The 17,517-nt window shown below is 55.5% G+C and overlaps 1 protein-coding gene across 4 annotated transcripts in view; it reads left to right on the top strand.

Annotated features, from left to right (window-relative positions):
- tab1 (TGF-beta activated kinase 1/MAP3K7 binding protein 1) overlaps positions 1 to 17,517 on the top strand; it is a 308,216-nt gene that overhangs the window by 187,586 nt on the left and 103,113 nt on the right. For 2 of the 4 annotated variants that reach the window (XM_072492103.1, XM_072492104.1), the window contains 3 exons: positions 1,552 to 1,609; positions 5,682 to 5,833; positions 15,546 to 15,672. In XM_072492103.1, the coding sequence (XP_072348204.1) occupies positions 1,552 to 1,609; positions 5,682 to 5,791 (168 nt within the window). In that variant the 3' untranslated portion in view covers positions 5,792 to 5,833; positions 15,546 to 15,672. Of the gene's footprint in view, positions 1 to 1,551; positions 1,610 to 5,681; positions 5,834 to 13,785; positions 13,864 to 15,545; positions 15,680 to 17,517 lie in introns of those variants that run through there. The other 2 variants (XM_072492106.1, XM_072492105.1) reach the window with 1 other exon arrangement.

Below are 17,517 nucleotides of genomic sequence, written 5' to 3'. Positions count from 1 at the left end.
AGCCAGAGGCGGAGTCCCCCAGGGTTCCAAGCCCGGTCTTAAAGGGGACATCACCTTACATGATGACAAGGGTACAGTAATACAGTAACCGTTCATCACACACGGTTATGTGTGAATGATCACTTTCGGAAGGGGAGGCATGAATCATACAAATAGTACTATTTTGAGGGGGTTGCAAAAGCTGAGAGACCTGGTATGCACATTCACAAATCTTTGAAGGCGTTAAAAAACATATGTGATACTGGACTTTCTAAATAAGAGTGTCAGAAATAGGAGCCGGAGTCGGCCGTGCGGCGCATCGAGCCTTCTCCCGTCATTCAGTAAGACGTTGGCGGATCTTCGGCCTCAACTCCACTTTCCCCATAATCCTTGTTTCCCTTAGCGTCCAAAATCTATCAACTGCACCCGTGAATATAGTCAGCAACTGAGAAGCCACAACTCTCCAGTGCAGAGAATTCTGAAGATCCACAGGCTTTTACTGGAACGATATCAGGGATGAGGGACCTCAGCTAGATGGAGTCGGTGGGATTGTTCTCCTTAGAAAGTTCGCGGAGACCTAGAGGTATTCAGAAGTGTGAGTGTTAGGTCAAGCAAGTAGGAAGGCAAAACTTTCTTCCTGTAAGTGAGTGGGTAGCAGTCATAATAAAATACCTTGAGAAGGAACTAAAAGGGGAATGAGCAGAATTGCTTTCATGCAGGAGGTTGTCAGAAAGTCTGGTGGGATCAGATGCCAGAGGAACTTCCAATACAACTGCCGGGTTATGGGAAAACACCTTGAATCACAGAATCCCTACAGTACAGAAGGAGGCCACTCGACCCATTGAGTCTGCACCAACCCTCTGAAAGAACACCGTACCTAGGCCCACTTCCCCCGCTCTAGCTCTGGAACCAAGCCTACACATCGTGAGGTAGCAGTACTAACCACTGTGGCACCGTGCTGGGGAGCGTGAGTGTGAGACTAAATTGGACAGCTCTTTCAAAGAGAAGACACGGGGGGAAGGGGGGGCAGCACGGTGGCGCAGTGGTTAGCACTGCTGCCTAACGGGGCTGAGATCCCAGGTTCGATCCCGGCTCTGGGTCACTGTCCGTGTGGAGTTTGCACATTCTCCCCGTGCCTGCGTGGGTTTCCCAACCCAAAGATGTGCAGTATAGGTGGATTGGCCACGCTAAATCGCCCCTTAATTGGAAAAAATTAATTGGGTACTCTAAATTTATGGGGGGAAAAACAAAGGGCAGACACAGGGGTGATGGGCGGAATGGCCTCCTTTTGCACTGTATGTTCCTACGAGGCCCGGGTTGTGATTCCAACACAAGCACTGAGACTACATTGCTCCTCTTTGCACCTCCCTCCTGCTTCTGAGTTCAACTGCTGCCAAACATTAGACACCAGCATTTCCTGAGCCATGGAGTAACTGTCCTTCCTTGCCAGCAATCCACTGCATGTCGATTGACATACAATAACTGATAGATATACCCCTCCCAGACTCACAAATCACAGTCGTGGAATACCTACTGCCGTGTTCTCTCCAAATAATTTCCTCTTTCTTACAGGACACAGGCGCTGTTCCAGTCTTTAAAGACAAGATTGAAGACTCCTTAACACGCCTGGGTGAGTACGTCCACACGGGGAACAGGCAGTTTCTGGGAGAGTATTATAGCAATACGTTAGTGTGGACTAATTGTTTCATTGTGGGGAATAGGATCAACCCTATATTGAGGGTTCTGAGATCAATATTACCTTCTGTGATTTGGGTCAAGATTCTGTTGAACGGTGTGGGGGGGGGGAATATTGAGCGTGTGGAGTACGTTTTACAGTGAGGGGTGTGGGGTATATCAGAGTGTTACAGTGAGGGGTGTGGAGTATATCAGAGTGTTACAGTGAGGGGTGTGGGGTATATCAGAGTGTTACAGTGAGGGGTGTGGGGTATATCAGAGAGTTACAGTGAGGGGTGTGGGGTATATCAGAGTGTTACAGTGAGGGGTGTGGGGTATATCAGAGTGTTACAGTGAGGGGTGTGGGGTGTATCAGAGTGTTACAGTGAGGGGCGTGGGGTATATCAGAGTGTTACAGTGAGGGGCGTGGGGTATATCAGAGTGTTACATTGAAAGGTGTGGGGTATATCAGAGTGTTACATTGAAAGGTGTGGGGTATATCAGAGTGTTACAGTGAGGGGTGTGGGGTATATCAGAGTGTTACATTGAAAGGTGTGGGGTATATCAGAGTGTTACATTGAAAGGTGTGGGGTATATCAGAGTGTTACAGTGAGGGGTGTGGGTATATCAGAGTGTTACAGTGAGGGGTGTGGGGTATATCAGAGTGTTACAGTGAGGGGTGTGGGGTATATCAGAGTGTTACAGTGAGGTGTGTGGGGTATATCAGAGTGTTACAGTGAGGGGTGTGGGGTATATCAGAGTGTTACATTGAAAGGTGTGGGGTATATCAGAGTGTTACAGTGACGGGTGTGGGGTATATCAGAGTGTTACAATGAGGGGTGTGGGGTATATGAGAGTGTTATAGTGAGGGGTGTGGGGTATATCGGAGTGTTACAGTGAGAGGTGTGGGGTGTATCAGAGTGTAACAGTGAGGGGTGAGGGGTATATCAGTGTTACAGTGAGGGGCGTGGGCTGTATCAGAGTGTAACAGTGAGGGTTGTGGGGCATATCAGAGTGTTACAATGAGGGGTGTGGGGTATATCAGAGTGTTATAGTGAGGGGTGTGGGGTATATCGGAGTGTTACAGTGAGGTGTGTGGGGTATATCAGAGTGTTACAGTGAGGTGTGTGTGGTATATCAGAGTGTTACAGTGAGGGGTGTGGGGTATATCAGAGTGTTACAGTGAGGTGTGTGGGGTATATCAGAGTGTTACAGTGAGGTGTGTGGGGTATATCAGAGTGTTACAGTGAAGGGTGTGGGGTATATCAGAGTGTTACAGCGAGGTGTGTGGGGTATATCAGAGTGTTACAGTGGGGGGTGGGGGCTATATCAGAGTGTTATAGTGAGGGGTATAGGGTATATCAGAGTGTTACAGTGAGGGGTGTGGTGTATATCAGAATGTTACAGTGAGGGGTGAATATTCTTAACCTTGTTTTCAAATCACCCGAAGACACCACTCTCCATTTGTTTGCGTGAGCATACAGGACCAATCCTCAGCATTCTTTAGGATATCATAGGAGAACCCCAGACAATTACCTTTAATTTACAAAAGTGTCAGGAAAGGATACTTCGCCCCAGGAGCGATGCCTCTGACCAATGGATATCCTTTATGTTAAACTGAACTTTAATTTTAACACTCACATCAAATATATAGCTTTACAATTAACCATTAAGCATTTCTTAAACAAAAGGAAAAACATCCTATCTATACCTGCTACTAACTCCAATTAAGCAACCCATTGCAGTTCAAATGCCACTTATAAATAAAGTTAACAAAGAGTTTGCTTGTTTAGCTGTGTAGAGACCTTTGGAGAGAGAGACCCTTTCAGGACCAGATCCAATGCACTTCTGCGCATCCTAGCAGCATTTGGCAAAGCTGCTGTTCAACTTCAAATCCTACATCAAACCACAGACAGACCTAGCTCCTCCCATTAATTACATCATGTGTACACCACTAAGTTGTATGACCTGCTTAGCTAGGACTAAACGCCACTCCCCAAAATATTATCTCCACTCCAGGGAATCTCCAGCAACCAAAACAAGATTCCATTAGCCCTTTATCTATAACCAAGTAAGTTGTTGGAATGAAACATTATATCACCTTTTACGACTCCCTAATTACAGCTTTAGCAGACATACTGTCTGTACGCATTTTAAACCAGGCTTCTTTGATAATAATACTGCAACAGAATATAAAATATGATATATGTACAATTTCTACATTCATCACATCTGTAATGCCGGGCAGTACAGTAGCACAGTGGTTAGCACCGTTGCTTCACAGCACCAAGGACCCGGGTTCGTTTCCAGGCTTGGGTCACTGTCTATGCGGAGTTTGCACATTCTCCCTCTGTCTGCCTGAGTTTCCTCCAGGTGCTCCGGTTTCCTCCCACACGTCCCAAAAAGACGTAGGTGGGACATTCTAAATTCTCCCTCAGTGTACCCAAACAGGTGCCGGAATGTGGCGACTAGGGGCTTTTCACAGTAACTTTGTTGCCGTATTAATGTGAGCCTACTTGTGACACTAATAAAGATTATTATTATTATTTCCCTCAGCCCCCTCTCTCTTTCCCCCCCTCTCCTCTCACAATGGATCACTGCCAATTCTGGTCCCTTGACGCATTCCCGATTTGAATAACTGCGCCATTGGCGGCCTTCCCTTCGGTCTCTTGGGGCCCTAAGCGCTGGAATTATTTTCCTAAACCTCTGTCTCACCCTCCCTTCTCCTTCTGGTTTTGAGGAGATTCTTATCTCTTTGACCAAGCCTCCGTACATCTAACCTAATATCTCCTTTTGTAGCCCCATTGTCAGTGTTCATTCCAAAACACTCCTGCAAAGAACCTTGTTTTATTAGATATGGGAGGGAAAATAACTGTAGTTGCGTGTCGGTGCGTCACAATGGAGGATGATACAGAAGTGTGTTACAATGCTTCGGGTGGACTTGTTGCCTTAGGGGCTGGTTTAGCACAGGGCTAAATCGCTGGCTTTGAAAGCAGACCAAGGCAGGCCAGCAGCGCGGGTTCAATTCCCGTACCGGCCTCCCCGAACAGGCGCCGGAATGTGGCGACTAGGGGCTTTTCACAGTAACTTCATTTGAAGCTGACTTGTGACAATAAGCGACTTCATTCATTCATTCATTCTTTACTTTGTGGTGAACCACAAGCTGTTTCATATACCGACCAAATGACCACACAACCAATATGTTAGCTCAAAAACACAGTTTATTAACAGCACAAGACTTGTATCTCTATACAATAACACACGTGGTTCCGTACTAAACTACACCTAACGACTAAGATGACCTTTACTTAACTTCGAGTGACCGGCACTGTGCGAGATAAGGCCTTTATCCGGGTCCGTGTGGTCGGTTTGGAAGTGGTTGGGTTCATCTCAGCTGGGCTCATCCTTCAGGAATGATCGCGGGTCCTCGAACTTGGTTGTTCTGCTGCAGTTGGTCGCGCACAGGCCGGTCCCAAAAGAGACCGATCTCTAGTGCGCAGGGCTTTTTATCCTTTGTCTCTTTCGCTCTGTTTTGGGCGGTCCTTACTCCGGGTCCAATGGATCGATAGGGTTTTCGATCACCCTCATCGATCTCAGCCAATTAGGGGGCGGATACCTCGATAGCTGGGCGGGTCCCAGTTTTATTGTCCCAGGCATGTAGGCCTTTCCAAATAAGGGGGGGTGGCGCTGGTTAGTCTGCAACTGTTGTAACTCCTTGATTCAAACTCTATTGCCCTGGGGGAAATGGTGATCGACTTTTAATGGATACAAGTTTCAGCCAAGTCTGGTTTCTTTGCGCAATGCACAGAGGCTGTGAACCTGTCTGTATCCCAAATTGACCACAATTCCCACGGTCCTTTGCAGGTGGCCATTTTACATGGCTACAGACTGACCCCCAGATTGGAGAGGGGGAAGAAGGCTGGGAGCTAGGGGGTTTGAGAGTGCAGGCTGGTGTTTTGTGGGGAGCTGCCAAGTGGAGGAGGAAGTCTGGACTCCTATTCTAGCAAGACTATTGACTTGTTTTCCAGAATCCTCGATGATGAATGAAAGGCAGTCGCTGGTTCCACATGGAACTCACCCCGACACGGTTAAAATGGACTATCTCACAGTTGTCAAAAAATACCGTCACCGAAGATGAAGAAGATTGAAGGAACATCCCAGAGCGTGGTCTCCTATTCTGGTGCGGTTCATAATAAATGATATTATCACAATCCAGAGAGATCAGAATGATTGCAAGCTGGGGACGTGATTTCAAAACCCAACACATATGGGGTACACCCATCTCACATTCACCCACACTCACCATCCCAGCACAGCCTGTCCCAGTACAGTCGCCATCCCCATAGACACACACACCATCCCAGCACAGCCTGTCCCAGTACAGTCACCATCCCCACAGACATACACACCATCGCAGCACAGCCTGTCCCAGTACAGTCACCATCCCCACAGACACACACACCATCGCAGCACAGCCTGTCCCAGTACAGTCACCATCCCCACAGACACACACATCTTCCCAGCACAGCCTGTCCCAGTACAGTCACCATCCCCTCAGACACACACACACCTTCCCAGCACAGCCTGTCCCAGTATAGTCACCATCCCCTCAGACACACACTTCATCCCTGCACACCCTGTCCCAGTACAGTCACCATCCCCACAGACACACACATCTTCCCAGCACAGCCTGTCCCAGTACAGTCACCATCCTCACAGACACACACTTCATCCCCGCACATCCTGTCCCAGTACAGTCACCATCCCCACAGACACACACTTCATCCCAGGAGGGACAGGGTCCGTTTCCGTAGATTCACACTCGAGCCCAGACCACCCTCTAAAGCATTTATTTCAGAAACTCGCCATTCTCTCAGATGGAAGAAAAGGGAAAGACTTGCATTTACATAGCACCTTTCAGCACGCCATCTGCCTCAAAGTGTTTCACTGCCAATGAAGTCCTTTGGAAGGAGGTCTCTGTTGTAATGTGCGGCAGGCAATCTCTGCACAGCAAAGCTCCCACACACTGCAATGTGGAAAGGACCAGATAATCTGTTTCTGCAATGTCCACTATTGACCTGGACACCAGGGATCTTCTACATGAGGGGGCAGGCAGAGCCTCAGTTTAACAACTCACACAATAGGGCAGCACTTCCATCAGGGCAGCACTCCCTCAGCAGTGCACTTGAGCCTCAGCCTCAACTCTGGTGCTGTACTCCAGAAGTAGGATTTGAACTCAAAGCCTTGTAACTAGGTTAAGAGTGGAACCCACTCAGCCACATTTGATTGCGGAACGTGGAGGGTCATTCCAAAGCTCCATCCAGGTTCCAGGTGAGAGATTGCACCCAGGTGTAGACATTAATTCAGCTCGGCCCATTTCGTGCGTATAGTTGTATGCCGAGGTGGAAAGCTCTGGAATAAGAGGACGGGTTGCTGGGACAGAGGGTGGGTCACTGGGACACGGTGGGTCACTGGGACAGAGGGTGGGTCACTGGGACAGAGGGTGGGTCACTGGGACAGAGGGCGGGTCACTGGGAGAGGGGGCGGGTCACTGGGACAGAGGGCGACTCGCTGGGACAAAGGGTGGATCGCTGGGACGGGGTGGGTCGCTGGGACAGAGGGCGGGTCGCTGGTACAGAGGCCGGGTCGCTGGTACAGAGGGCGGGTCGCTGGTACAGGGGGCGGGTCGCTGGTACAGGGGGCGGGTCGCTGGTACAGGGGGCGGGTCGCTGGGACAGAGGGTGGGTCCCTGGGACAGAGGGCGGGTCGCTGGTACAGGGGGCGGGTCGCTGGTACAGGGGGCGGGTCGCTGGGACAGAGGGTGGGTCACTGGGACAGAGGGTGGGTCCCTGGGACAGAGGGCGGGTCGCTGGGACAGAGGGCGGGTCACTGGGACAGAGGGCGGGTCGCTGGTACAGAGGGCGGGTCGCTGGTACAGAGGGCGGGTCGCTGGTACAGGGGGCGGGTCGCTGGTACAGGGGGCGGGTCGCTGGGACAGAGGGTGGGTCACTGGGACAGAGGGTGGGTCCCTGGGACAGAGGGCGGGTCGCTGGGACAGAGGGCGGGTCACTGGGACAGGGAGCGGATCACTGGGACAGAGGGCGGGTTGCTGGGACAGAGGGTGAGTCGCTGGGACAGAGGGCAAGTCGTTGGGACAGAGGGCAAGTCGTTGGGACAGAGGGCGGGCCACTGGGACAGAGGGCGGGGTGATGGGATAGGGGGCGGGCCACTGGGACAGAGGGCGGGCCACTGGGACAGAGGGCGGGTCACTGGGACAGAGGGCGGGTCACTGGGACAGAGGGCGGGTCGCTGGGACAGAGGGCGGGTCGCTGGGACAGCGCGCGGGTCGCTGGGACAGAGCGCGGGTCGCTGGGACAGAGGGTGAGTCGATGGGACAGAGGGTGAGTCGCTGGGACAGAGGCGGGTCGCTGGGACAGAGGGTGAGTCACTGGGACAGAGGGCAAGTCATTGGGACAGAGGGTGAGTCACTGGGACAGAGGGCAAGTCATTGGGACAGCGGGCGGGTCGCTGGGACAGAGGGTGAGTTGCTGGGACAGAGGGTGAGTTGCTGGGACAGAGGGTGAGTCGCTGGGACAGAGGCGGGTCACTGGGACAGAGGCGGGTCACTGGGACAGAGGTGAGTCGCTGGGACAGAGGCGGGTCACTGGGACAGAGGCGGGTCACTGGGACAGAGGGCGAGTCGCTGGGACAGAGGGCGAGTCGCTGGGACAGAGGGCGAGTCGCTGGGACAGAGGGCGAGTCGCTGGGACAGAGGCGGGTCACTGGGACAGAGCGTGGGTCGCTGGGACAGAGAGCAAGTCGTTGGGACAGAGGGTGGGCCACTGGGACTGAGGGTGAGTCGCTGGGACAGAGGCGCAAGTCGCTGGGACAGAGGGCGGATCGCTGGGACAGGGGGCGGGTCGCTGGGACAGAGAGCAAGTCGTTGGGACAGAGGGTGGGCCACTGGGACAGAGGGTGAGTCGCTGGGACAGAGGGCGGGTCGCTGGGACAGGGTGCGGTTCGCTGGGACAGGGTGCGGTTCGCTGGGACAGAGGGCGGGTCGCTGGGACAGAGGGCGGGTCCCTGGGACAGGGGGGCGGGTCGTTGGGACAGTGGGTGGGTCCCTGGGACAGAGGGCGGGTCGCTGGGACAGGGGGCGGGTCGGTGGGACAGAGGGCGGGTCGCTGGGACAGAGCGCGGGTCGCTGGGACAGAGGGCGGGTCGCTGGGACAGAGGGCGGGTCACTGGGACAGAGGGCGGGTCGCTGGGACGGTGCAGTTCGCTGGGACAGAGTGCGGGTCGCTGGGACAGGGGGCGGGTCGCTGGGACAGGGGCAGGTCGCTGGGACAGAGGGCGCATCGCTGGGACAGGGGGTGGGTCGCTGGGACATGGGGCGGGTCGCTGGGACAGAGGGCAGGTCGGTGGGATAGAGGGCAAGTCACTGGGACAGAGTGTGGGTCACTGGGACGGGGCGGGTCGCTGGGTCAGAGGACTGGATGCTGGGATATAGGGCGAGAAGCTGGGATATAAGACTGAGTTCCCGGGTTCGATCGCGGCCCCAGGTCACTGTCCGTGTGGAGTTTGCACATTCTCCCCGTCTACATGGGTGTCACCCCTACAAACCAAAAATGTGCAGACTAGGTGGATTGGCCACGCTAAATTGCCCCTTAATTGGAAAAAAGAATTGGGTACTCTAAATTTCTATTAAAAAATAAAATAACTTGATCAAGACGATTGTCTAGCTCCTCTACTGAGTTAGCAAGCTGAAGAATGCCATTAGCATATCAAAGATTCAAAACCCGCTGCTTGCGAGTCTCTCTCACAACCACTTTGACAATAATAATCTTTATTCGTGTCACAAGTCGGCTTACACTAACACTGCAATTAGGTTACTGTGAAATCCCCTAGTCGCCACACTCCGGCGCCTGTTCGGGTACACAGAGGGAGAATTCAGAACGTCTAATTCACCTAACAAGCCCGTCTTTCGGGACTTGTGGGAGGAAACCGGAGCACGCGGAGGAAACCCACGCTGACACAGGGAGAACGTTCAGACTCCGCACAGACAGTGACCCAAGCTGGGAATCGAACCTGGGACCCTGGCGCTGTGAAGCAACAGTGATAAGTTGAATAACTATGGCACACCCCTATCTAACATCGTTTTTGACTCTGAATCATTCTGAGAGGAAGCCGGCAGCTCTGATCCGATAGCTCATTGTTTACAATAAAGCTTGGTTAGCATGCTGCTTAAATGTGGTGGGAATCCCACATCTAACATTGTCAATCAGAGTTTCCTGTGTGAGATTCAATCGAATGTCTTCTTAAAATCAATGAAGCACATGTATGTTGGCTGATGTTCCTGGACTTCGCTCATTATGATTCTGGGACCTGACCTCTGGTTTCTCTTCCAGGTTGGAATCCAGCTTGCTCATCAGCAGTTTCATCTTTTATCTTTTTCTGAATTAAGTCCAGGATGATTCTGAGCAAGATTTTACTACCTGTGTTAGAAAGTATTTCTATTTCTGGGTGTTGGGAATACAATGTAGCTTTAAATTTTACATATATTTTTTATTCATTTAAGGGAGGTGGGCATCACTGGTAAGGCCAGCATTTATTGCCCATCCCTAGTTGACCTTCAGAAGAGGCTGGTGAGTTGTCTTCTTGACCTGCTGCAGTCCTTCAGGTGTAGGTGCACCAACTGTGCTGTTATGGAGGGGGTTCCAGGATTTTGACCCAGCGACAGTGAAAGAACGGCGATATATTTCAGAGTTAGGGTGGTGAGTGACTTGGAGGGGAACCTCCAGGAGGTAGGGTTCCCAGGTATCTGCTGTTCTTGTCCTTCTAGATAGTAGTGATCGTGGGTCTGAAAGATGCTGTTTAAGGAAACATAGTGAGTTCCCAGGTATCTGCTGCTCTTGTCCTTCTGGATGGTAGTGGTCGTGGGTTCGGAAGGGTTCTGAGAAACCTTGGTGAGTTACTGCAGCGCTTCTTGTAGATGGTACACACGGCTGCCAGTGTTCGGCGGTGGTGGAGGGAGTGAATGTTTGTGGAAGGAGGAGCAATCAAGCGGGCTGCTTTATCCTGGATGGTGTTGAGCTTCTTGGGTGTTGTTGGAGCTGCACTCATCCAGGCAAGTGGAGAGTATTCCATCACACTCCTGACTTGTGCCTTGTAGATGGCAGACAGGATTTGGGCGGGTCAGGAGGTGAGTTACTCACCATAGGATTCCCAGCCTTTGACCTGCCCTGTAGCCACAGTATTAATATGGCTGGGTCCAGGTCAGTTTCTGATCAATGGGAACCCCAGGATGTTGATTGTGCGGGAATCAGCGATGCTAATGCCATTGAATGTCAAGGGGGGGGCGGTTAGACCCTCTTGTAGGAGATGGTCATTGCCCAGCACTTGTGTGATGCAAATGTAACTTGCCACTTGTCAGCTCAAGCCTGGATATTGTCCAGGTCTTGCTGCATTTGGACATGGACTGCTTCATTATCTGAGCAGTCACGAATGGTGCTGAATGTTGTGCAGTCATCAGTGAACACCCCCACTTCTGACCTTATGATGGAAGGAAGGTCACCAATGAAGCAGCTGAAGATGGTTGGGCCTGGGACACTACCCTGGCGAACTCCTGCAGTGATGTCCTGGAGCTGAGATGATTGGCCTCAAACCACCATAACCATCTTCCTTTGTGCCGGGTATGACTCCAACCAGCGGAGAGTTTCCCCCTGATTCCCATTGACTCCAGTTTAGCTCGGGCTCCTTGATGCCACACTCAGTCAAACGCTGCCTTGGTGTCAAGGGCAGTCACTCGCATCTCACCTCTGGCATTCAGCTCCTTTGTCCATGTTTGAACCAAGGCTACAATGAGGTCAGGAGCTGAGTGACCCTGGCGGAACCCAAACTGAGTGTCTGTGAGCAGGTTATTGCTGAGTAAGTGCCGCTTGATAGCAGTGTTCATGACTCCTTCCATCACTTTGCTGATGATGTAGAGTAGACTGATTGGTTGGGTTGGATTTATCCTGTTTCTTGCGTACAGACACACCTGGGCGATTTTCCACATTGTCGGTAGATGCCAGTGTTGTAGCTGTACTGGAATAGCTTGGCTCGCGGTGCGGCAAGTTCTGGAGCACATACTTATTTTCTTTGTGGGCTAACGAGGTGAAAGCTGAGTCTAGTATTTTAGAGTGAAGACAGCAGGTCTGAAGCTATTTGTAAGATTAACGAGGTATTAATTACCCCGTGTCTATTCCCGGATTGCAACAGTGAGAAATCAACTCAACCCCAGCCCCCAACCCACCCCCACCCCCTCAACCCCAGCCCCACCCCTTCAACCCCAGCCCTAACCCCCAACTCCAGCCCCACCACTCAACTTAAGCCACACACCCTCAAACCTAGCCCCGCCCCCTCAACCCCCAGCCCCATCCCCTCAACTCCAGCCCCACCCCCTCAACTACAGCCCTGCCCCTCAACCACAGCCCCAGCCCTCAACCCCAGCCCCACCCCCTCAATCCCAGCCCCACCCCCTCAATCCCAGCCCTACCCTTTCAACCCCAGCCCCACCCTTTCAACCCCAGCCCTGCACCCTCCATCCCAGCACCGTCCCCTCAACCCCAGCCCTGCCCCTAACCCCACCCCAACCCCAGCCCCACCCACAACCCCATCCCCACCTCCAACTCCAGCCCCACCCCCAACTCCAGGCCCGCACCCTCAATCCCAGCCCTGCCCCCTCAACCCCAGCCCCACCCCCTCAACCCCAGCCCCACCCCCAACCCCACCCTCTCAACCCCAGCCCCCAACCCCACCCCAACCCCCACCTAACCCCCAACCCCAGCCCCACCCCAAACCCAGACCCACCCCAACCCCAACCCCCAGTCCCACCCCCTCAACACCAGCCTCTCCCCCTCAAACTCATCCCCGCCCCCTCAACCCCATCCCCTCAACTCCAGCCCCACCCCCTCAACTATAGCCCTGCCCCTCAGCCCCAGCCCCAAGCCTCAACCCCGGGAAGCACGGTAGCATAGTGGGTAGCACAATTGCTTCACAGCTCCAGAGTCCCAGGTTAGATTCCTGGCTGGGTCACTGTCTGTGCGGAGTCTGCACGTTCTCCCCGTGTGTGCGTGGGTTTGCTCCGGGTACTCCGGTTTCCTCCCACAGTCCAAAAATGTGCAGGTTAGATGGATTGGCCGTGATAAATTGCCCTTAGTGTCCAAAATTGCTCTTAGGGTTGGTTGAGTGGGGTTACTGGTTTATGGGGATAGGGTGGTGTGGGCTTGGGTAGGGTGCTCTTTCCAAGAGCCGGTGCTGACTCGATGGGCCGAATGGCCTCCTTCTGCACTGTAAATTCTATGATAACCCCAGCCCCAACCCTCAACCCCAGCCCCACCCCCTCAATCCCAGCCCCAACCCCCGGACCCCAGCCCCCCAATCCCGCCCCCAACCCCAATCCCGCCTCCTTAAACCCCAGCCCCACCCCCTCAACCCCAGTCCCACCCCTTAAAACCCAGCCCCACCCCTCAATCCCAGCCCCGCCCCTTAAATCCCAGCCCCACCCCGTCAAACCCAGCCCCACCCCTTAAAACCCAGCCCCACCCCCTCAACCCCAGCCCCACCCCTTAAAACCAAGCCCCACCCCCTCAACCCCAGCCCCGCCCCTTAAATCCCAGCTCCACCCCCTCAACCCCAGCCCCACCCCCTCAACCCCAGCCCCGCCCCCTCAATCCCAGCCCCAACCCCCGGACCCCAGCCCCCCAACCCCAATCCCGCCCCCAACCCCAATCCCGCCTCCTTAAACCCCAGCCCCACCCCCTCAACCCCAGTCCCACCCCTTAAAACCCAGCCCCACCCCTAAATCCCAGCCCCGCCCCTTAAATCCCAGCCCCACCCCCTCAAACCCAGCCCCACCCCTTAAAACCCAGCCCCACCCCCTCAACCCCAGCCCCACCCCTTAAAACCAAGCCCCACCCCCTCAACCCCAGCCCCGCCCCTTAAATCCCAGCTCCACCCCCTCAACCCCAGCCCCGGCCCCTTAAATCCCAGCCCCACCCTCTCAACCCCAGCCCCGCCCCCTTAAATCCCAGCCCCACCCTCAAGTCCAGCCCCGCCCCCTCATGCCCAGCCCCGCCTCTGATCCTCTGAAACATTTCCGGTCATGTGATCGGAATGTTACACACATCCGGAGAAATGGCGTCGCAGAGAAGACGGATTGTTCAGAATGTGAGAGTCCCCCCCCCCCCCCCCCCCGGAGACTGGGCCCCGTGCGCCCACCCCCCCCCCCCCGAGACTGGGCCCCGTGCCCCCCCCCCCCCCCCCCCGGAGACTGGGCCCCGTGCCCCCCCCCCCCCCCCCCCCGGAGACTGGGCCCCGTGCCCCCCCCCCCCCCCCCCCCGGAGACTGGGCCCCGTGCGCCCCCCCCGTGACTGGGCCCCGTGCCCTCCCCCCCCCCCCCCCCGGAGACTGGGCCCCGTGCCCTCCCCCCCCCCCCCCCCCGGAGACTGGGCCCCGTGCGCGCCCCCCCCCCGAGACTGGGCCCCGTGCGCGCCCCCCCCCCAGAGACTGGGCCCCGTGCCCCCCCCCCCCGAGACTGGGCCCCGTGCCCCCCCCCCCCCCCGAGACTGGGCCCCGTGCCCCCCCCCCCCCCGAGACTGGGCCCCGTGCCCCCCCCCCCCCGAGACTGGGCCCCGTGGCCCCCCCCCCCCCCCCGAGACTGGGCCCCGTGGGCCCCTGCCGCCCCCCGGAGACTGCCCCCCCCTGGAGAGTGCCCCCCCCCTGGAGAGTGCCCCCCCCCCTGGAGACTGCCCCCCCCCTGGAGACTGCCCCCCCCCCCGGAGACTGGCCCCCGCCGCCCCGGAGACTGCCCCCCCCCCCCCCGAGACTGGGCCCCGTGCCCCCCCCCCCGGAGACTGGGCCCCGTGCCCCCTCCCCCCCCCGAGACTGGGCCCCGTGGGCCCCCGCTGCCCCCCCCCCCCCCGAGACTGGGTCCCGTGGCCCCCCCCCCCCCCCGGAGACTGGGCCCCGTGCGCCCCCCCCCCCCCAGGAGACTGGGCCCTGTGGCCCCCCCCGGAGACTGGGCCCCGTGCCCCCCCCCCCCCCCGGAGACTGGGCCCCGTGCCCCCCCCCCCCGGAGACTGGGCCCCGTGCCCCCCCCCCCGAGACTGGGCCCCGTGCTGCCCCCCCCCCGGAGACTGGGCCCCGTGCCCCCCCCCCCGAGACTGGGCCCCGTGCCCCCCCCCCCCCCGAGACTGGGCCCCGTGCCCCCCCCCCCGAGACTGGGCCCCGTGCCCCCCCCCCCCCGAGACTGGGCCCCGTGCCCCCCCCCCCCCCCGAGACTGGGCCCCGTGGCCCCCCCCCCGGAGACTGGGCCCCGTGCCCCCCCCCCCCGAGACTGGCCCCCCCCCCTGGAGACTGGCCCCCGCCGCCCCGGAGACTGGCCCCCCCCCGCCCCCCCCCCCCCCGGAGACTGGGCCCAGTGATCCCCCGAGACTGAGCCCCGTGCCTCTCCCTGAGACTGGGCCCCGTGCCCCCCCCGCCGCCCCCCGGAGACTGGGCCCCGTGCCCCCCCCCCCCGAGACTGGGCCCCGTGGCCCCCCCCCGGAGACTGGGCCCAGTGATCCCCCGAGACTGAGCCCCGTGCCTCTCCCCGAGACTGAGCCCCGTGCCCCCCCCCCCCCCCCCAACCGAGACTGGGCCCCCCCCCCCCTGGAGATTGGGCCCCGTGCGCCCCCCCCCGGAGTCTGGGCCCCGTGCCCCACCCCTTGCCCTCGGAAGACTGCTCCTGGTGCCCCCCTTGCCCTGGGGAGTCTGAGCTCTGTGCATCCCTGCCCTGGGGAAACGGATGTTCTGGGTGGATTATTTCCCCCTGGTCACAGATTAATGGTTTAATTTCACTTCCTGCTCAGGAGCAGCCCAGTTGGACGGATGATCTCACTGTGTGTCAGCTGTCGGGTATTGGTTATGGCACAAACCGGGTTTACCAGGTGGATGGCACCAGTTCTGAGGGCCACACATTGGAGGATGGATGGCTGAGATTTCGGTGAGTTTCAACTCTGCACCTTAATGTCCTGCCACAGTCTAAAAAAAGAGTAATATGGGCCCACTGTACACCCTGGGCATACCACTGCCTCACCCATCGATGCCAACCCTCTGCTCACACCCCCTATACAGCCCATATTACACACTATTGAAACATGCCATTCAACAGCAACGTGCAGCATCTTTAGCATAGGAAGCGCATTCTAAAATGCTTCAGAGAAGCATTATCAGTCGACAGCTGACAAAATAGGAAATGTTAGGAGGAATCTCCAAAACGTCAGCAAAAGTTGTACATGTTAATGAGGGGGGAATTTACACCTCGGGTCTACATGACTATGTGCGGATGATAGGGTGAAGGGAGTTTGGATGCAGAAGATTATTTGCACCCGATAATCTGCCAGATTATTTTACATATATACTAGCCAACACTGCCAAATGTTTGCAGTGAAATTAGTATCACATTAGCGTTTTTCCAATCCCCCGGGACCCTTCCAGAATCCAGGGAATTCTGAAATATCATAACCAATGCGTCCACTATCTCTGCTGCCACGTCCCTTAACGCCCTAGGGTGTAGGCCATCAAGTCAGGGAGACTTATCCGCCTTTAATCCCATCAGTTTATTCAATACCGTTTCCTTAGTGATGTTCACTGCACCACGTTTCTCTGCATTAACTAGTTTTTGGAAATTTTTTATTTCTTTTGCCGTGAAGACAGCGGCAAAATATTGGTTCAGTGTCTCCGCTGTCTCTGTGTTCTTTGTAACAGAGGAGGCTGAGGAAAGATTTAATTAAGGCGTATGACATTATGAAAAAGCATCGATAGAATGGATAGAGGAAAGTGCAGTTTCGGCCAACCGAGAGGTCAATGAAGTCGGGCATCAACTGAAAGTAATTGACAGAAGGATTCAAGAGGAGGCGAGGAGAAACCAGAGGATGGTGAGGATCTAGAACTCACTGCCTGGCAGGATATCTGGTTACTGACCCTTCTGCCACTGGAGACAGTTTTTCCTTGTTAATTTTGCTCAAACTGAATACCTCCGTCAAATCTTCCCTGAACCCTCTCTGGTCTAAGTAGAACAATCCCATTTCCTCTGGTCCCTCCACGTGACTGAAGCATTTACTGAAATGGAAACAGGAATGAAAGACATTTCCAGCTTCCGGTGACTTCGTCCTCACTGGTGACCATTTTTTCTGAGTTTTGTATCATAGGCAAATCCTGAAATTATGTGGTGCATGCCAAAATCACGACCGCATATCCAAATGAACAGCCGTCCCTGGAAAACTCCGCTTCAGAATTCCTTCCATTCTGAAAATCAGCTGTTCACCAGCATAACACCCTATCCCTTCACCAATCTGATATCCACACTGCAAGTGTCCATTTCATTCCATCGGCTTTAATTTTGCCAAAACGTCTCCCATGTGGTACTTTCTCAAATGCCTTGTGTGAAAACATTTATTTTCCCTCGCTCTTTTTTCCAACTGTTTTCAATCCATGATCTCCGAGTTAACCCCGGCTGGCACTGCCCTGACCCCCACCGCCCTCATTTGTGACGCTGTAGGTCACCGGAGATTGGCCAGATTTCTGCAAAGTAGCCTTGTGGATAGCACAATTGCTTCACAGCTCCAGGGTCCCAGGTTCGATTCCAGCTTGGGTCACTGTCTGTGCGGAGTCTGCACATCCTTCCCGTGTGTGCGTGGGTTTCCTCCGGGTGCTCCGGTTTCCTCCCACAGTCCAAAGATGTGCAGGTTAGGTGGATTGGCCATGATAAATTGCCCTTAGTGTCCAAAATTGCCCTTAGTGTTGGGTGGGGTTATTGGGTTATGGGGATAGGGTGGAGGT

This window comes from Scyliorhinus torazame, chromosome 29 (assembly GCF_047496885.1).
Source record: "Scyliorhinus torazame isolate Kashiwa2021f chromosome 29, sScyTor2.1, whole genome shotgun sequence".
NCBI classification, from domain to species: domain Eukaryota; kingdom Metazoa; phylum Chordata; class Chondrichthyes; order Carcharhiniformes; family Scyliorhinidae; genus Scyliorhinus; species Scyliorhinus torazame.
The sequence above is the reverse complement of the archived record's forward strand: the minus strand, read 5'-3'. Positions and strand labels throughout refer to the sequence as shown.